The 20,312-nt window shown below is 34.5% G+C and overlaps 1 protein-coding gene and 1 long non-coding RNA gene across 2 annotated transcripts; one reads left to right on the top strand and one right to left on the bottom strand.

Moving 5' to 3' along the window:
• The first annotated feature begins 1,048 nt into the window (after positions 1-1,048).
• On the top strand, positions 1,049-1,699 carry LOC131804457 (sex-determining region Y protein-like). The gene has a single exon (XM_059127376.1). The coding sequence runs from the start codon at positions 1,049-1,051 to the stop codon at positions 1,697-1,699; it is 651 nt and encodes a 216-aa protein (XP_058983359.1).
• A 3,316-nt stretch (positions 1,700-5,015) lies between these two features.
• On the bottom strand, positions 5,016-6,486 carry LOC109613699 (uncharacterized). The gene is made up of 6 exons (XR_009342796.1): positions 6,398-6,486; positions 6,182-6,335; positions 5,966-6,119; positions 5,727-5,903; positions 5,508-5,664; positions 5,016-5,441 (listed from the first exon to the last, which is right to left on the bottom strand). It is a non-coding gene; the product is annotated as an uncharacterized LOC109613699 (long non-coding RNA).
• Between the last annotated feature and the right edge of the window lie 13,826 nt (positions 6,487-20,312).

The raw sequence follows: 20,312 nt of genomic DNA on the forward strand, positions 1-20,312 counted from the left end.
ATTTAGACGCCGACATGTGTAATAATTACGGTGCCGTTAACTTTATAAGTTATTTGAAAAGCGTATTTAACGTAAAACAACATATAGTCAATATGTTCATAAATTAAAAAACAAAGCAACATTAAAAGTAAAAATATTAATTTAATTAAAGCTGCAAGTTATGTCCGCTGTATAGATTCCTTTTCTTAATATTATAATTTTTTAGGAGTTCATGACATCTTAAGTACCCTCAGGGCCCTAAATTAATACATTAATTATGATAAATGTGTTTGTGTATGTGTGAGTTGTACATTATATAATACATAATATCATAAATATATACAAATTTTACAATAGATGTTTGTTTTTATAAAAACGTTAGACGTAAACGTCTGTGCGAAAAACAATTTAAAGCGTTACAACAATCGGGTACTTATTTTATCGCCGTCAGCAAACACCAAAAGGTTACATAAAGTAACCGCTTTCTTTGGGTTAACGCCTGGCGTAAATAACAGTGGCTTTGATGTGCTAAAAAAATAACGGAGTTTGGCAAAAGAAAGCTAAAAAGTTTAAGTGAAGCCTCGACAAAATAATAAGAATTCGTGAAACTCCTTCGTATTCGTTCATTTGAAAAATGGTAAGTTTTGTATAATAATATTTGAAAAGAACTTGTATTATATAAATTATTTTTGTCAATATCTAGTATCCATTTAAGATACCGCTTAATTTGCAAGTTAGCGTGGCTCCAGGTAACAGGAGAAACAATCAGTTTCTGCAAAGACAGAGACTAATAAGAAAATTCGAAAAAAAAATCGAGGCATTAAAAAGGCAACAGCCGGATGGGCGCAACAGGCAAGAACGTTATGGCCATCAATGGCCGAATACTCACAGCAGACAAGAACGTTATGGCCCACAACATTCGCATTATAATCAAGTGCAACAATACCGCTGCACACAATATCCAGAACCAACATTCCAGCAACACTCTCAGCAGTTTGTACCACAGTACTTTCCATCAAATTTTTTCCCAACATTTCAACCTAATTTTGTCCACACTCCACAACAGCCGATGCATTTACAGGCACAACAACACCACATAGTGCAGACTCACCAACAGCAAGTGCATATCCAGCACCAGCAGTCGCAACAACACCAACAGCCAGTGGCACAACATTTTCAGCCACAGCTGTCGCAACATACAAACCACCACTATGTACAAATCCAACAACAGCCAGTTTCACATCATATCCAGCACCAGCAGTCGCAACAACACCAACAGCCAGTGGCACAACATTTTCAGCCACAGCTGTCGCAACATACAAACCACCACTATGTACAAATCCAACAACAGCCAGTTTCACATCATATCCAGCACCAGCAGTCGCAACAACACCAACAGCCAGTGGCACAACATTTTCAGCCACAGCTGTCGCAACATACAAACCACCACTTTATAGAAATTCAACAACAGCCAGCTTTACATCATATTCAGCCACAGCAATCGCAACAACATGAAGAACAAAATCACCAATCCGTATATGTTCAACAACAGCCATTTCCACAACGAAAGCGTCATCCCCTACAACCCTCGTCTTTTAATAATTTATCTACCGAATTGGAAAATCTCAATTTGAGGCAGAGTAAAGACAGTGATCGCGTAACGGATGTGGAATCAAGCCATGAAAATGAGGAAAATAATGAAGGTGGTACATTTCTATAGAAGCGAGGTTTTTTTTTGTTTTTGAATTAATCTATTTTTTAGTTTGTTTTTACATTGATTCTTAAGTTTGCGTTTTTCTTATTTTTTTACTACAATTAGTAATCGTTTTTTTCGTTTTAATAAAATTAATTATATTAGATATGAATATTTTATAAGCATATTCGTTTTTATAAGATACTAGCTGGCCCGGTCCGCGTTGCCGGGCCGTAGTTTTTGTCTATTATGCATATATTCCCAAGCATAATTGTTCACAGATATGACTGATATAAGTGTTCACGTACAGGTCGATTTAAAGTGTTTTAAAATACCTGTACCCATTTTTAACCAGTGGGCTTCAATATTTAAACCGTGGGCTTCAACTGTGTGGATGTGCTATACAAATCTATTAAAAAGTATATATCAATCTTATCGCCATATAAGGGATCAAATTAATTTTTAATATGGTAAAAATCGTAGCAAAATCTTCCAGTCATATGAGCAGTAATTTGGAATTTGCTGTATTTTGTATACTACATAATTGAGGGCTGAATGATTTAAGAATAGCCAAAGTTAATTACTTTTTTAAACCCATTAGCAACTTAGATTGTGCATTAGAGTCCTCATAAGTCCCCCTAACCATGTCAGTCTGTTTGTCCGCCAAAAGGTGGACTTGGATAAAAATTCTAAAATTTGTAGATATGTTGAAATTTTAGTGTAAGATTTTCACCCCCCTAATACGCATTATTAGCCAAATTCTTTGAAATGTGGTTAAATTAGGAGGTACCTTCTTTATATGGGCACTACTCCGAAACATCGACCTACATTGAAAACTTTCTTCTACCCCTTATAATCCAAGATGACAAATAGAGGCCAAATCAAAAAATATAGCAGAACAATATAGCATGTCATAGCATTTCGCGTGATTTAAATAAGTAAAAATAGTTTTATCCACCTCATAATTGAGGGCAGAATGATAAGATGGGAATTAATTTTATTTGCCATTTAAATTGTAAGTTGGAGACCCCTTAAAGTCCATATTTTCATCATAGGATAATTCAATGATGATTAAACAAATATTCGGTCCCGTGCTACTTTCTTATATTTGTAATTTGTTCATGTTTCCACAATTTATTTCATATGGATGCACATCCCAAATCTACGTTCCCAACCAATATTCTCTTGGGGGTTAAAAATTCAATAGAATACAAAATGTTCTTTTCTGACCACACATTAGATGTGAAAGTGGACTTGGGGATACTCCAATGTGGGGACTTTACTTAAATAAATTCCTATGTGGCAATTATCTGTATGATGGTTCCCTACCCCAGAGTAGCATAAATACAACCTTTAGCCAAGTCAATTAATGAATGTGGTCAAGACCAAAATGGGCCCTACTCTGAAAATTTCAAACTTTATGCGAAGAGGTTCTCTACCTCCTTAGAAACAAAAATGCCAAATAATGGCTAAAATATTAAAAAAGTGACCAAGACACCAAAAATAGCTTAAATCATACGATGGTTATATAAATATGAAATCGGGTTGTCCCTTATCCGTGAGTTATGATCGATATCATGACCTATCTTGAATGTTTGGGAAGAATTTCTGGAAGGATAGAAATCTTTATCTTACTAAAAGTCCCATTCGCTCTACTATTTTCCACCCTTTATATTTGGTATTTTTCTGATTGTACATTGGACGGATTATTGTGACAGGAAAGAAGTAGTTCCACGCTTTGAAATGATCCCCATTAGGCTTTTTCGGCAATTTTTGTTTGTTCAAATGTGTTCGCATCTTCCAGCTGAACCACGATGTCGGCCCTGGAGTTGAAAGGTAGATGTCAGTTGACATCGTATTTCCTACTTATTTAATTTTTTGGTGAAAATTTGTATATAGTGAAAAATTATTCTTTATTTTGTTCGCAAAAAAATTACTGAATTCAATTAGATAATACAAATTGAAAAAAAAAATTGACAAAAGAAGAATAACACATTGAAAAAATCTTCAACTTGTTCGCTGATTTTTTTACAGCAAATGTTTAAAGATCCTTATATAGTTTGTCAATAGAATGTACTTCTATTTTAAAATTCGATTCCATTAAATTATTTCGACATCATCTATTCCGTTTCGCCACCACATAATTCGGTACTACGCTTCCATGTAACTCGCCATCAATTTCATTTCTCAAGAAATCAAGTCAATTAAATAAATTGGTATTAATATTTGAATTCAAAAAAAAAAAAAAATAAATAAAAAACACTACAAATGTACATTAGAAAAAAGTAAGTAAAAATGGAAAAAATCATGCAAAATAAAACATTACTATTGTACATTTCAAAAGTCAAAATGAAAATGTTAAAATATCACATTTTTACGCGATTTTTTTGGATATTATCCTTTTCGGAGAGGAGAAAATTCCGAATTTGTTTGAATCGTTAAAATCAGTCCAGCGGTTCTTAAGTTATAAGCGTAGTAACTAACACAACTTTCTTTTATATATATAGATGAAATAAATATTTTATAACTCGTAATTTGCCCTCTTTTCTCATTTCAAAATCAGAGCTATTATAAGTAGATAATACTAATTTCGTTCTACAGAGGTTGTTATAAAGTATACACTAATTTGATTTTCTACACTGTTGCGAAAAGACTTAAAAAATACAATGTACGATTTGGTATATCAAATTGGAAAAATTGTGTGCAATATAAAAAACAAGTTAAAAAGTATCAGTCGGTTCTATGGACAGATGTATACCCTCAATGTCCGTTTACTCAAATACATATTTCAACATGCTTGACTTGGAAAGGTTCCGAAAGAATAGGACAATATTATCCTAACAACGTGCCAGATTTGCACTTTTTGTCTGTTCCAAACCCAGCAATCATTTACTGTTTTTTGCTTTTTTTCAATACCTCAAAGAAAAATTAGTTGTCTTATTAAATAGTTTTAAATCTTTGCATTTCTGAGTACTTCCTCTACTACATATAAGATACATATGTGATAATTGTCGAAAATGTTGAAATGTGCTGGATGCAACATACATAGTTGGCCGAAGTGTCCCACCTCATCCAATACGGATAAGAATAGTGCAAAATTTAAAGAAAAACGAACATTTATTATCAATTTTATGCTTATATTTATAGATTTAAATTTTTTGTGGCGGACATAGCAAAAGGCTGATAAATCTTATATTCACATCAATAGTGGGATTCTCTAACTCATTTTTTGAGTTACCGACAAAAATCTTTAACTTCGAAATCCAAAATCTGGGTATAAACACTAAATTAAAGTTGACAACATTGGTAGGTCTTACATAATACTTTTATTTCATCGCTAACTTTCCGAAAAAAAAACTCGTAATTACCGAAATTATAAGCATTTTAATTTCACTGACTTTTGTCGGTAACTCAAAACAAAATTCCACTATTGATCTCTGGTTGACAGAAATATTTTAATATACCAAGTTCACATAGAATCACTGACTTGTTCCGCATGTTATGAGAGCTATAAGTATTTGAAATTGTGATCATTTGTGGCGGAGGTACCAGAATAAGACCAATATCCAACATCTTCATACCACATCTTGTTGTTCCGAAGTGTAAAATTTGAAGAGATTCGGATGCTTATTTTGCCTTTTATTACCGTTTAGTTCTATATATATCCCATCTTCACACCGATCATGTGTCATCAATATTGGGATGCGTAAAATAAAGAGAATCCGATGCATATTTCGCATTTTGTTTTCATTATGCAATTTTCAAGTTTCTGTCTGAAAAGGTGAAGAATTTTATTAAAATTAAACAATAAAAATTCACAAAAATATATACCTACCTAAGCTCCAGGTGTCTTGTTCTTCAATGCTTTTTATTACCGCTCTGTTATTCAAAATGCTGACTCGTTGTGGAGGAGGTTGAACATATATCCCATTTTCACACCGATCATGTGTCATCAATATTAGGATGCGTAAACTTTGAAGAGAATCCGATGTCTGAAAAGGTGAAGAATTTTATTAAAATAAAACAATAAAAATTCACAAAAATGTATACCTACCCTAGCTTTCGGTGTCCTGTTCTTCAATACAAATCAACAATTACAAAATTTTCCTCCAACATCCGATGCATATTTCGCATTTTCTTTTTATTATCCAATTTTCATTTTTCAAGAGTTTTTTTCCCATCCATGGCAATACGATTCTCCCATCCATGGCAATACAATTCGTGTTTCTGTCTGAAAAGGTGAAGAATTTTATTAAAATAAAACAATAAAAATCCACAAAAATGTATACCTACCCAAGCTTCCGGTGTCCTGTTCTTCAATACAAATCAACAATTACAAAATTTCCCTCCAACATCCGATGCATATTTCGCATTTTCTTTTTATTATCCAATTTTCATTTTTCAAGAGTTTTTCTCCCATCCATGGCAATACAATTCGTGTTTCTGTCTGAAAAGGTGAAGAATTTTATTAAAATTAAAAAAAAAAAATTCACAAATAGGTATACCTACCCAAGCTTCCGGTGTCCTGTTCTTCAATGCAAATCAACAATTACAATATTTCCCTCCAACATCCGATGCATATTTCGCATTTTCTTTTTATTATCCAATTTTCATTTTTCAAAAGCTGTTCTCTCATCCATGGCAATACAATTCGTGTTTTTGTCTGAAAAGGTGAAGAATTTTATTAATATTAAAATATAAAAATTCACAAAAATGTATACCTACCCAAGTTTCGGTGTCCTGTTCTTCAATACAAATCAACATAACAATATTTCAATAACAATATTTCCCTCCAACATCGATGTTAACGATAGTTTGGTAATGTGCACAGATTATAGCTAGTTCCCTCCAACATTTTTCATATGTCCAAATGTATTGCACATTACCAGACTATCGAGAAAAACATCGATGTTAGTGATAGTTAGGTAATGTGGCAGATTTACCATGGTACAATAAGGAGGTATAACAGCTTCGTAAAACTACAGAAACACAGCCTTAAGGCTATACCCTCTATCTGAAAGAATTATTCAAAATTATAGGTAACAAATTGTTTTCATATTTTGATATTTTTTGTCCTCTTCTAAAATGAATCAAATAAAGCGAAAGATGAATGAAATGCCTGGATGTTCTCACATAAATATATAAATATGACCCTAAGTGTTCAATATTTCAATTCCATGGCAAATCTGGTTAATATTATTAATGCGCGTCCAGTAATATAAATTTCTTCCAATCATTGATTTTACAAACAAATAGAAAACAAATTGTTATTAGCTGGGAGCTCTACCTTACCTTATTATTGTAGCGTGGATTATACTTTGTTCCCTCCAACATTTTTCATATGTCCAAATGTATTGCACATTACCAGACTATCGAGAAAAACATCGATGTTAGTGATAGTTAGGTAATGTGGCAGATTTACCATGGTACAATAAGGAGGTATAACAGCTTCGTAAAACTAAAGAAACACAGCCTTAAGGCTATACCCGCTACCTGAAAGAATTATTCAAAATTATAGGCAACAAATTGTTTTCATATTTTGATATTTATTGTCCTCTTCTAAAATGAATCAAATAAAGCGAAAGATGAATGAAATGCCTGGATGTTCTCACATAAATATATAAATATGACCATAAGTGTTCAATATTTCAATTCCATGGCAAATGTGGTTAATATTATTAATGAGCGTCCAGCAATATAAATTTCTTCCAATCATTGAATTTACAAACAAATACCTATACAAAATTGGCTGAAGTCGGCCACACTTAGAAAACAAATTGTTATTAGCTGGGAGCTCTACCTTACCTTATTATTGTACCGTGGATTATACTTTGTTCCCTCCAACATTTTTCATATGTCTAAATGTATTGCACATTACCAGACTATCGGGAAAAACATCGATGTTAGCGATAGTTTGGATTATAGCTAGTTCCCTCCCAACATTTTTCATATGTCTAAATGTATTGCACATTACCAGACTATCGGGAAAAACATCGATGTTAGCGATAGTTTGGTAAAATGCACAGATTATAGCTACTTCCCTCTAACATTTTTCATATGTCTAAATGTACTGCACATTACCAGACTACATGAGAGTTTGGTAATGTGCGCAGATTTACCATGGTACAATAAGGAGGTAGAACAGCTTCGTAAAACTACAGAAATACAGCCTTAAGGCTACACCCGCTTCTTGTCAGAATTATTCAATATTACAGCAAGAAGTTGTTTTCATTTAATTGATATTTTTTGTTCATTTCTAAAATGACTCAAATATCGCGAAAAATGAATGGAATGTCTGGATATAAATACGGAAAGCTCTTGCTGGGACTCGTTCATAACTTTTGAAAAATAAGAAAATTCGATTTTTCTCTAATTTTCCACGATCGATTTGGCCAAGTAATAGCGTTTTAGAAAGCTCTAGAAACGGCCTTTCCTGCAGTGCCATTCATATGCGTGCACTATTTTTTATTGCTGCACAGTGGGCCATTTTATGTTTCCCTCTAGAAAACTCTTGACTTTAGGAAAAATATTTTTTAAAAAAAATCTGCCCGATTAATCTTTCAGGAGTGTTTATATCTCGAAAGTACACCTCACGGGCTTTCCAACATGCTATTCCATGAGCTTGCACTATTTTTAGTTTTCGCACAGTGGGACTCGTTGATAACTTTTGAAAAATAAGAAAAATCGATTTTTCTCTAATTTTCCACGATCGATTTGGCCAAGTAATAGCGTTTTAGAAAGCTCTTGGAACGAGCTTTCCTGCAGTGCCATTCATATGCGTGCACTATTTTTTATTGCTGCACAGTGGGCCATTTTATGTTTCCCTCTAGAAAACACTTGACTTTAGGAAAAATATTTTTTAAAAAAAATCTGCCCGATTAATCTTTCAGGAGTGTTTATATCTCGAAAGTACACCTCATGGGCTTTCCAACGTGCTATTCCATGAGCTTGCACTATTTTTATTTTTCGCACAGTGGGACTCGTTGATAACTTTTGAAAAATAAGAAAAATCGATTTTTCTCTAATTTTCCACGATCGATTTGGGCAAGTAATAGCGTTTTAGAAAGCTCTTGGAACGAGCTTTCCTGCAGTGCCATTCATATGCGTGCACTATTTTTGATTGCTGAACAGTGGGCCATTTTATGTTTCCCTCTAGAAACACTTGACTTTAGGAAAAATATTTTTTAAAAAAAATCTGCCCGATTAATCTTTCAGGAGTGTTTATATCTCGAAAGAACACCTCATGGGCTTTCCAACGTGCTATTCCATGAGCTTGCACTATTTTTAGTTTTCGCACAGTGGGACTCGTTGATAACTTTTGAAAAATAAGAAAAATCGATTTTTCTCTAATTTTCCACGATCGATTTGACCAAGTAATAGCGTTTTAGAAAGCTCTTGGAACGAGCTTTCCTGCAGTGCCATTCATATGCGTGCACTATTTTTTATTGCTGCACAGTGGGCCATTTTATGTTTCCCTCTAGAAAACACTTGACTTTAGGAAAAATATTTTTAAAAGAAAATCTGCCCGATTAATTTTTCAGGAGTGTTTATATCTCGAAAGTACACCTCATGGGCTTTCCAACGTGCTATTCCATGAGCTTGCACTATTTTTAGTTTTCGCACAGTGGGACTCGTTGATAACTTTTGAAAAATAAGAAAAATCGATTTTTCTCTAATTTTCCACGATCGATGTGGCCAAGTAATAGCGTTTTAGAAAGCTCTTGGAACGACCTTTCCTGCAGTGCCATTCATATGCGTGCACTATTTTTTCTTGCTGCACAGTGGGCCATTTTATGTTTCCCTCTAGAAACACTTGACTTTAGGAAAAATATTTTTTAAAAAAAATCTGCCCGATTAATCTTTCAGGAGTGTTTATATCTCGAAAGTACACCTCATGGGCTTTCCAACGTGCTATTCCATGAGCTTGCACAATTTTTAGTTTTCGCACAGTGGGACTCGTTGATAACTTTTGAAAAATAAGAAAACTAGATTTTTCTCTAATTTTCCACGATTGATTTGGCCAAGTAATAGCGTTTTAGAAAGCTCTTGGAACGGCCTTTCCTGCAGTGCCATTCATATGCGTGCACTATTTTTTATTGCTGCACAGTGGGCCATTTTATGTTTCCCTCTAGAAAACACTTGACTTTAGGAAAAATATTTAAGAAAAAAAAATCTGCCCGATTAATCTTTCAGGAGTGTTTATATCTCGAAAGTACACCTCATGGGCTTTCCAACGTGCTATTCCATGAGCTTGCACTATTTTTATTTTTCGCACAGTGGGACTCGTTGTTAACTTTTGAAAAATAAGAAAAATCGATTTTTCTTTAATTTTCCACTATCGATTTGGCCAAGTAATAGCGTTTTAGAAAGCTCTTGGAACGGCCTTTCCTGCAGTGCCATTCATATGCGTGCACTATTTTTTCTTGCTGCACAGTGGGCCATTTTATGTTTCCCTCTAGAAAACACTTGACTTTAGGAAAAATATTTTTTAAAAAAAATCTGCCCGATTAATCTTTCAGGAGTGTTTATATTTCGAAAGTACACCTCATGGGCTTTCCAACGTGCTATTCCATGAGCTTGCACTATTTTTAGTTTTCGCACAGTGGGACTCGTTGATAACTTTTGAAAAATAAGAAAAATCGATTTTTCTCTAATTTTCCACGATTGATTTGGCCAAGTAATAGCGTTTTAGAAAGCTCTTGGAACGGCCTTTCCTGCAGTGCCATTCATATGCGTGCACTATTTTTTCTTGCTGCACAGTGGGCCATTTTATGTTTCCCTCTAGAAAACACTTGACTTTAGGAAAAATATTTTTAAAAGAAAATCTGCCCGATTAATTTTTCAGGAGTGTTTATATCTCGAAAGTACACCTCATGGGCTTTCCAACGTGCTATTCCATGAGCTTGCACTATTTTTAGTTTTCGCACAGTGGGACTCGTTGATAACTTTTGAAAAATAAGAAAAATCGATTTTTCTCTAATTTTCCACGATCGATGTGGCCAAGTAATAGCGTTTTAGAAAGCTCTTGGAACGACCTTTCCTGCAGTGCCATTCATATGCGTGCACTATTTTTTCTTGCTGCACAGTGGGCCATTTTATGTTTCCCTCTAGAAACACTTGACTTTAGGAAAAATATTTTTTAAAAAAAATCTGCCCGATTAATCTTTCAGGAGTGTTTATATCTCGAAAGTACACCTCATGGGCTTTCCAACGTGCTATTCCATGAGCTTGCACAATTTTTAGTTTTCGCACAGTGGGACTCGTTGATAACTTTTGAAAAATAAGAAAACTAGATTTTTCTCTAATTTTCCACGATTGATTTGGCCAAGTAATAGCGTTTTAGAAAGCTCTTGGAACGGCCTTTCCTGCAGTGCCATTCATATGCGTGCACTATTTTTTATTGCTGCACAGTGGGCCATTTTATGTTTCCCTCTAGAAAACACTTGACTTTAGGAAAAATATTTAAAAAAAAAAATCTGCCCGATTAATCTTTCAGGAGTGTTTATATCTCGAAAGTACACCTCATGGGCTTTCCAACGTGCTATTCCATGAGCTTGCACTATTTTTATTTTTCGCACAGTGGGACTCGTTGATAACTTTTGAAAAATAAGAAAAATCGATTTTTCTTTAATTTTCCACTATCGATTTGGCCAAGTAATAGCGTTTTAGAAAGCTCTTGGAACGGCCTTTCCTGCAGTGCCATTCATATGCGTGCACTATTTTTTCTTGCTGCACAGTGGGCCATTTTATGTTTCCCTCTAGAAAACACTTGACTTTAGGAAAAATATTTTTTAAAAAAAATCTGCCCGATTAATCTTTCAGGAGTGTTTATATTTCGAAAGTACACCTCATGGGCTTTCCAACGTGCTATTCCATGAGCTTGCACTATTTTTAGTTTTCGCACAGTGGGACTCGTTGATAACTTTTGAAAAATAAGAAAAATCGATTTTTCTCTAATTTTCCACGATTGATTTGGCCAAGTAATAGCGTTTTAGAAAGCTCTTGGAACGGCCTTTCCTGCAGTGCCATTCATATGCGTGCACTATTTTTTCTTGCTGCACAGTGGGCCATTTTATGTTTCCCTCTAGAAAACACTTGACTTTAGGAAAACTATTTTTTAAAAAAAATCTGCCCGATTAATCTTTCAGGAGTGTTTATATTTCGAAAGTACACCTCATGGGCTTTCCAACGTGCTATTCCATGAGCTTGCACTATTTTTAGTTTTCGCACAGTGGGACTCGTTGATAACTTTTGAAAAATAAGAAAAATCAATTTTTCTCTAATTTTCCACTATCGATTTGGCCAAGTAATAGCGTTTTAGAAAGCTCTTGGAACGGCCTTTCCTGCAGTGCCATTCATATGCGTGCACTATTTTTTATTGCTGCACAGTGGGCCATTTTATGTTTCCCTCTAGAAAACACTTGACTTTAGGAAAAATATTTAAAAAAAAAAATCTGCCCGATTAATCTTTCAGGAGTGTTTATATCTCGAAAGTACACCTCATGGGCTTTCCAACGTGCTATTCCATGAGCTTGCACTATTTTTATTTTTCGCACAGTGGGACTCGTTGTTAACTTTTGAAAAATAAGAAAAATCGATTTTTCTTTAATTTTCCACTATCGATTTGGCCAAGTAATAGCGTTTTAGAAAGCTCTTGGAACGGCCTTTCCTGCAGTGCCATTCATATGCGTGCACTATTTTTTATTGCTGCACAGTGGGCCATTTTATGTTTCCCTCTAGAAAACACTTGACTTTAGGAAAAATATTTTTTAAAAAAAATCTGCCCGATTAATCTTTCAGGAGTGTTTATATCTCGAAAGTACACCTCATGGGCTTTCCAACGTGCTATTCCATGAGCTTGCACTATTTTTAGTTTTCGCACAGTGGGACTCGTTGATAACTTTTGAAAAATAAGAAAAATCGATTTTTCTCTAATTTTCCACGATTGATTTGGCCAAGTAATAGCGTTTTAGAAAGCTCTTGGAACGGCCTTTCCTGCAGTGCCATTCATATGCGTGCACTATTTTTTCTTGCTGCACAGTGGGCCATTTTATGTTTCCCTCTAGAAAACACTTGACTTTAGGAAAAATATTTTTAAAAGAAAATCTGCCCGATTAATTTTTCAGGAGTGTTTATATCTCGAAAGTACACCTCATGGGCTTTCCAACGTGCTATTCCATGAGCTTGCACTATTTTTAGTTTTCGCACAGTGGGACTCGTTGATAACTTTTGAAAAATAAGAAAAATCGATTTTTCTCTAATTTTCCACGATCGATGTGGCCAAGTAATAGCGTTTTAGAAAGCTCTTGGAACGACCTTTCCTGCAGTGCCATTCATATGCGTGCACTATTTTTTCTTGCTGCACAGTGGGCCATTTTATGTTTCCCTCTAGAAACACTTGACTTTAGGAAAAATATTTTTTAAAAAAAATCTGCCCGATTAATCTTTCAGGAGTGTTTATATCTCGAAAGTACACCTCATGGGCTTTCCAACGTGCTATTCCATGAGCTTGCACAATTTTTAGTTTTCGCACAGTGGGACTCGTTGATAACTTTTGAAAAATAAGAAAACTAGATTTTTCTCTAATTTTCCACGATTGATTTGGCCAAGTAATAGCGTTTTAGAAAGCTCTTGGAACGGCCTTTCCTGCAGTGCCATTCATATGCGTGCACTATTTTTTATTGCTGCACAGTGGGCCATTTTATGTTTCCCTCTAGAAAACACTTGACTTTAGGAAAAATATTTAAAAAAAAAAAATCTGCCCGATTAATCTTTCAGGAGTGTTTATATCTCGAAAGTACACCTCATGGGCTTTCCAACGTGCTATTCCATGAGCTTGCACTATTTTTATTTTTCGCACAGTGGGACTCGTTGTTAACTTTTGAAAAATAAGAAAAATCGATTTTTCTTTAATTTTCCACTATCGATTTGGCCAAGTAATAGCGTTTTAGAAAGCTCTTGGAACGGCCTTTCCTGCAGTGCCATTCATATGCGTGCACTATTTTTTCTTGCTGCACAGTGGGCCATTTTATGTTTCCCTCTAGAAAACACTTGACTTTAGGAAAAATATTTTTTAAAAAAAATCTGCCCGATTAATCTTTCAGGAGTGTTTATATTTCGAAAGTACACCTCATGGGCTTTCCAACGTGCTATTCCATGAGCTTGCACTATTTTTAGTTTTCGCACAGTGGGACTCGTTGATAACTTTTGAAAAATAAGAAAAATCGATTTTTCTCTAATTTTCCACGATTGATTTGGCCAAGTAATAGCGTTTTAGAAAGCTCTTGGAACGGCCTTTCCTGCAGTGCCATTCATATGCGTGCACTATTTTTTCTTGCTGCACAGTGGGCCATTTTATGTTTCCCTCTAGAAAACACTTGACTTTAGGAAAACTATTTTTTAAAAAAAATCTGCCCGATTAATCTTTCAGGAGTGTTTATATTTCGAAAGTACACCTCATGGGCTTTCCAACGTGCTATTCCATGAGCTTGCACTATTTTTAGTTTTCGCACAGTGGGACTCGTTGATAACTTTTGAAAACTAAGAAAAATCGATTTTTCTCTAATTTTCCACTATCGATTTGGCCAAGTAATAGCGTTTTAGAAAGCTCTTGGAACGGCCTTTCCTGCAGTGCCATTCATATGCGTGCACTATTTTTTATTGCTGCACAGTGGGCCATTTTATGTTTCCCTCTAGAAAACACTTGACTTTAGGAAAAATATTTAAAAAAAAAAATCTGCCCGATTAATCTTTCAGGAGTGTTTATATCTCGAAAGTACACCTCATGGGCTTTCCAACGTGCTATTCCATGAGCTTGCACTATTTTTATTTTTCGCACAGTGGGACTCGTTGTTAACTTTTGAAAAATAAGAAAAATCGATTTTTCTTTAATTTTCCACTATCGATTTGGCCAAGTAATAGCGTTTTAGAAAGCTCTTGGAACGGCCTTTCCTGCAGTGCCATTCATATGCGTGCACTATTTTTTATTGCTGCACAGTGGGCCATTTTATGTTTCCCTCTAGAAAACACTTGACTTTAGGAAAAATATTTTTTAAAAAAAATCTGCCCGATTAATCTTTCAGGAGTGTTTATATCTCGAAAGTACACCTCATGGGCTTTCCAACGTGCTATTCCATGAGCTTGCACTATTTTTAGTTTTCGCACAGTGGGACTCGTTGATAACTTTTGAAAAATAAGAAAAATCGATTTTTCTCTAATTTTCCACGATCGATTTGGGCAAGTAATAGCGTTTTAGAAAGCTCTTGGAACGAGCTTTCCTGCAGTGCCATTCATATGCGTGCACTATTTTTTATTGCTGCACAGTGGGCCATTTTATGTTTCCCTCTAGAAAACACTTGACTTTAGGAAAAATATTTTTAAAAAAAAAATCTGCCCGATTAATCTTTCAGGAGTGTTTATATCACGAAAGTACACCTCATGGGCTTTCCAACGTGCTATTCCATGAGCTTGCACTATTTTTAGTTTTCGCACAGTGGGACTCTATTTTTTATTGCTGCACAGTGGGCCATTTTATGTTTCCCTCTAGAAAACACTTGACTTTAGGAAAAATATTTTTTAAAAAAAATCTGCCCGATTAATCTTTCAGGAGTGTTTATATCTCGAAAGTACACCTCATGGGCTTTCCAACGTGCTATTCCATGAGCTTGCACTATTTTTAGTTTTCGCACAGTGGGACTCGTTGATAACTTTTGAAAAATAAGAAAAATCGATTTTTCTCTAATTTTCCACGATCGATTTGGGCAAGTAATAGCGTTTTAGAAAGCTCTTGGAACGAGCTTTCCTGCAGTGCCATTCATATGCGTGCACTATTTTTTATTGCTGCACAGTGGGCCATTTTATGTTTCCCTCTAGAAAACACTTGACTTTAGGAAAAATATTTTTAAAAAAAAAATCTGCCCGATTAATCTTTCAGGAGTGTTTATATCTCGAAAGTACACCTCATGGCTTTCCAACGTGCTATTCCAAGAGCTTGCACTATTTTTAGTTTTCGCACAGTGGGACTCGTTGATAACTTTTGAAAAATAAGAAAAATCGATTTTTCTCTAATTTTCCACGATTGATTTGGCCAAGTAATAGCGTTTTAGAAAGCTCTTGGAACGGCCTTTCCTGCAGTGCCATTCATATGCGTGCACTATTTTTTATTGCTGCACAGTGGGCCATTTTATGTTTCCCTCTAGAAAACACTTGACTTTAGGAAAAATATTTTTAAAAAAAAAATCTGCCCGATTAATCTTTCAGGAGTGTTTATATCTCGAAAGTACACCTCATGGGCTTTCCAACGTGCTATTCCATGAGCTTGCACTATTTTTAGTTTTCGCACAGTGGGACTCGTTGATAACTTTTGAAAAATAAGAAAAATCGATTTTTCTCTAATTTTCCACGATCGATTTGGGCAAGTAATAGCGTTTTAGAAAGCTCTTGGAACGGCCTTTCCTGCAGTGCCATTCATATGCGTGCACTATTTTTTATTGCTGCACAGTGGGCTATGTAACTTTCTTCCATTAAAAAATAATCGGTATGATGACGAAAGTTTTTTATTGAAACACCTTTAAATTAGTTATTTTATTTTTTCATACTTATAATTATGTTCATTATCAGGTACAAACAAGAATAAATACAAATTTAAAAAAAATTGCATTTTTGTTTCGCATCTTCAAAAATCGTTTTTATTTTACCCCTACCAAAATCGTTTTTATTTTCCGCATATCTGTTATACACTGTTATACAACAGAAAGTGCGCCCAGACTGGGTGTTGTCTTCGCTAGTTAAAATCGTTTTTATCTTCACGCACATAATCTGAACCGATTTCGATAAAATTTAAAACAGCTATTTCTGTGCTCCATCTAATACCTGGTACCAAATATCACGGTTGTGGAGTGCATAATAGGAATGTGAGGGACTTAAAGATCAAATCGGATAAAAGATATATATGGGAGCTATAGCTATATCTGAACCGATTTTCTCCAAATTTGATATACTTGCTTCTAGGCCGAACTAGCTTGGGTGTGCCAAAATTCAGGTAATTTGGACTGATAGTGGACATTTGGTGCACATTTAACCCGAAATCGGATGAAGATATATATATGGGAGCTATATCTAAATTTGATCCCATTCTCACCAATTTCAATAGGGTTCGTCCTTGGGTCAAAAAAATATTGTTTGGAAAATTTCATCTCAATCGGATAATAAATGCGACCTGCATTTTGTTCACAAGAATACATGGACAGACGGACGGACGGACGGACAGACGGACTGACATGCATAAATCGACTCAGAAAGTGATTCTATGAAGGTTCTCAAAAGTAACTATGGGTCTATCTCGTTTCCTTCTCCATGTTACAAACAAATGCACAAAGACATAATACCCTTACCACTATGTGGTGTAGGGTATAAAAAGTTATTCATCAATATATGTCAACACCTACTTTTCATATTGAGTTGCAATTTGGAGGTAAGTACACTGGATTTACAGCCTGTTTCTTTCTGTCGGAACAAAAAAAATTTCGTTTCAAAATAAAGAAACAGGCTGTTAATATTTTTTTCTTTTTTTAAATAAGGTATGTACATATTTAATTTTCATTTAGACTCCGTTCGATCAGTGGCATCAGCATCGACAGTTAGTGGTACTTTATGAGAGTGTGAATCCGTAGGTGGTTCTGAGGATCTTACCCCAAAAACAAATGTAATTTCAACATTAAAGACTGACATACAGTTCATAAAGTCAATTCCGGCTGTCAACAAAATATGGAGAACTTTTATTGACGAAAAACGCCTGCAAAATAAAGATAGGGTGAATATTTCGAAGGCCATTATTGACGAATGTCTAAAAGAAGACCCCAACAGATTGTAAGTATTTTACTTTATTGAAAAAAATAGTGACAATTTATTTATAAATTGCCTTTAAAACATATGTTTATAATATGTATATGTTTTTTAATTTTATATTATAATATGTATGAATTTCTTTTATGTTAAATAAAATGTGCATATGAAAAATTGATTTTAAAACTAGTTTGCATTAATGATTGAATTATATCTGGAGTAAGTATACAAATTGACCCAATCATAAATTTATGTTTGCACCCCAATATATATTATGTTTGGACCCAATCATAAATTATATTTAAGTTCAAACACAACTTATGTTTGGACCCAAACATAAGTTTGTTTCCAGTCAAACATACATTATGTTTGGTTATAAACACAAAATATGTTTGGACCCAAACATAAATTATGTTTGGACCCAAACATAATTTGTTTGCAGCACCCAAACATATATTATGTTTGGGAATGTTTGCAAATATATATTCGTTTGATGCAAAATATGTTTGGGACATATGTTAGAGAGGCTTATATTTTTTTGCGTGTATGTCCGTCCGTCCGGCTGTCCATGTTAATTTGTATTCACTCTTCAGGTTGCAATTATAGCCCGATCTTCACGAAATTTAGAATGGAGGTGATCGCATAATATTTAGGGGTCGAAATGTACCAAAAACTGAAAAATTTCCTGATTTTGCAGTTGTTCTACAGGTCGCAATTATGGACCAATCGACGCTGGGCAGAAGCCTTCCAATTTTGATTGTCATCGGCTAATATTTAGTGAGTGAAATAGACTATAACATTTGTTTTAAATAAAAGTAAAATTTTCCATTAAACCGCGATTATTTTTGTCCCGGCGAAATCACAAATAGAGGAACAGGTTAATTCTGACCGTTACGTAGATGCCGATAGTAAATATATGGGATGTATATAAGCAAAGGAAGGGGATGTTAGCTAAAATGCTTATATCTCAAGAATGGCTGGATCGATTTTGACAAATTTTGTCAATCCTAGCATAAAAGAATAAAAGCTACAAAAATCGCATAAAAATATACCAATAATCATCTTAATCTAGATTTTGTAGTATTTTGTAACATTTTTTTTATTTTTTATCGCATGCGATTTTTTCGATTTGACTTATAATATTGAGGTGTACATTTTGTAATATTTTTTCATCTTACAACACAGGTTGGGGCTATTATATACAGATTGTGATTATCGTCCGATTCTCACGAAAATTTTCACAAAGGTAAGGCAAGGATCAGAAGGGCTAGACCTATTGTTTTCAAAGATGTAGATGTAGAGGTTGAAATGGAATAACAAGAAAAAATGTTCCTGATTTTGCAGTCATTTTGCAGCAGGTCACAAATAGAAACCAAAGACACGAAATCTCACATGAAGTTAGAGTTTAGGACAGCGTGTAGAATGGACCACTACTTTTGTGTGAAAAATACCGACATTTCCATTCTGCTGAAAATAACTTACAGGCGAAATCCAAAATGCACAAAAGACGAACTTCTGGCTTTTTTATGTTGATTTCGTTGACGAATATAGCCAAATATCGCAGACAAGCAAATCATATATATGAGTCTAAGTTTGGAAACCCAGAGGGATCTCTTGCATTTGGTGATGTTCGCAAAATATTTAGGGGTTCAAATGAAACAAAAACAAACAGAAGAAATTTCCTGATCACACATTTGAAGCCAATCGACACGGCTGAGAAAAGAGTTAAGAACAGGGAAGAATTCTAACATTTTGCATGACCATTGGATTATATGTAGCTGTAAAATAGACCACAACAACTAACAACACGTCGGATATTGGGCAAATGTCCCTGGTCAAAATGCTAAGGGTAATAACTGGGCAGTGCTCTATGACATAATTTCAAAAGCGAAAATTTTCAAAATGGATTTTGACATAAAAGGCTTCCAACATATTGTAGTGTTGGTCGGCCCCGCACGACTATAGCCTTTACTTACTTGTTTTTAATATCGAAAGCCTATATTTTTAATTCAATAAATATATATAAAATAGCACGTTGCGACCCGTACTTTTAGTCTTTAATGCATATATTGTCACATATCTGACTTTTGAAAGTGGCACAATTTTTAATATAAGTAATTAATCCATGATAATTTCTAAATAGAAATAAATATTCATGGCAAAATTTATAATAGATGTTCACCTACAGTCGGTTTTAGATATTTTGAGTAGCCTGATCTTATTTTTCGGCCATAGGCTTTATTTTAAGTGTTAAAAACCTATATGATATAGAACAGCTATAATAGCCCAATGTGAAAACTCAGCTCAATTTTTAGTATTGTAAAGAGCTTAGCAACAATTTCCATTCAAATGAGCTGTAAATTGTATTTCCAATGTTTACCGTGCTACGTGGTGTTTAGCTTTTGAGGTCAAAATGATTTCCGAATAGTCAAAGATAATTACTCTTTTACACCCATTATCGTAAGATGAAAATTAAATTTTTTGTCATTTAAATTGTGAGTCGGAGACCTCATAAAGTCCATATTTTTCATCATGGTATAATTCAATGACGATTAACAAAATGTTCGGCCCAGTGCTACTTTCAAATATTCGTAATTGTTTTTTCATGTTTCTGTACAATTTCCGACTGAATGAGTCCCAGTTTGAAATTTCGGTATATCCAAAATTTATGTTTCCAACCAATACTCTTCTGACAACACATTAGTTGGGAAAGTGGACTTGCGGGTATCCTGATGTGGGGACTACACTTAAATAGGTGCCTATGCGAACAATTATCTGTAAGATGGTTCTCTTCCCC

The sequence above is a fragment of the Musca domestica genome, unplaced genomic scaffold (genome assembly GCF_030504385.1).
Source record: "Musca domestica strain aabys unplaced genomic scaffold, Musca_domestica.polishedcontigs.V.1.1 10, whole genome shotgun sequence".
Classification (NCBI taxonomy): domain Eukaryota; kingdom Metazoa; phylum Arthropoda; class Insecta; order Diptera; family Muscidae; genus Musca; species Musca domestica.

Bases quoted from the DNA above. Each gene is read 5' to 3' on its own strand.
- LOC131804457 (XM_059127376.1), top strand. From the start codon at position 1,049: ATGCATTTACAGGCACAACAACACCACATAGTGCAGACTCACCAACAG.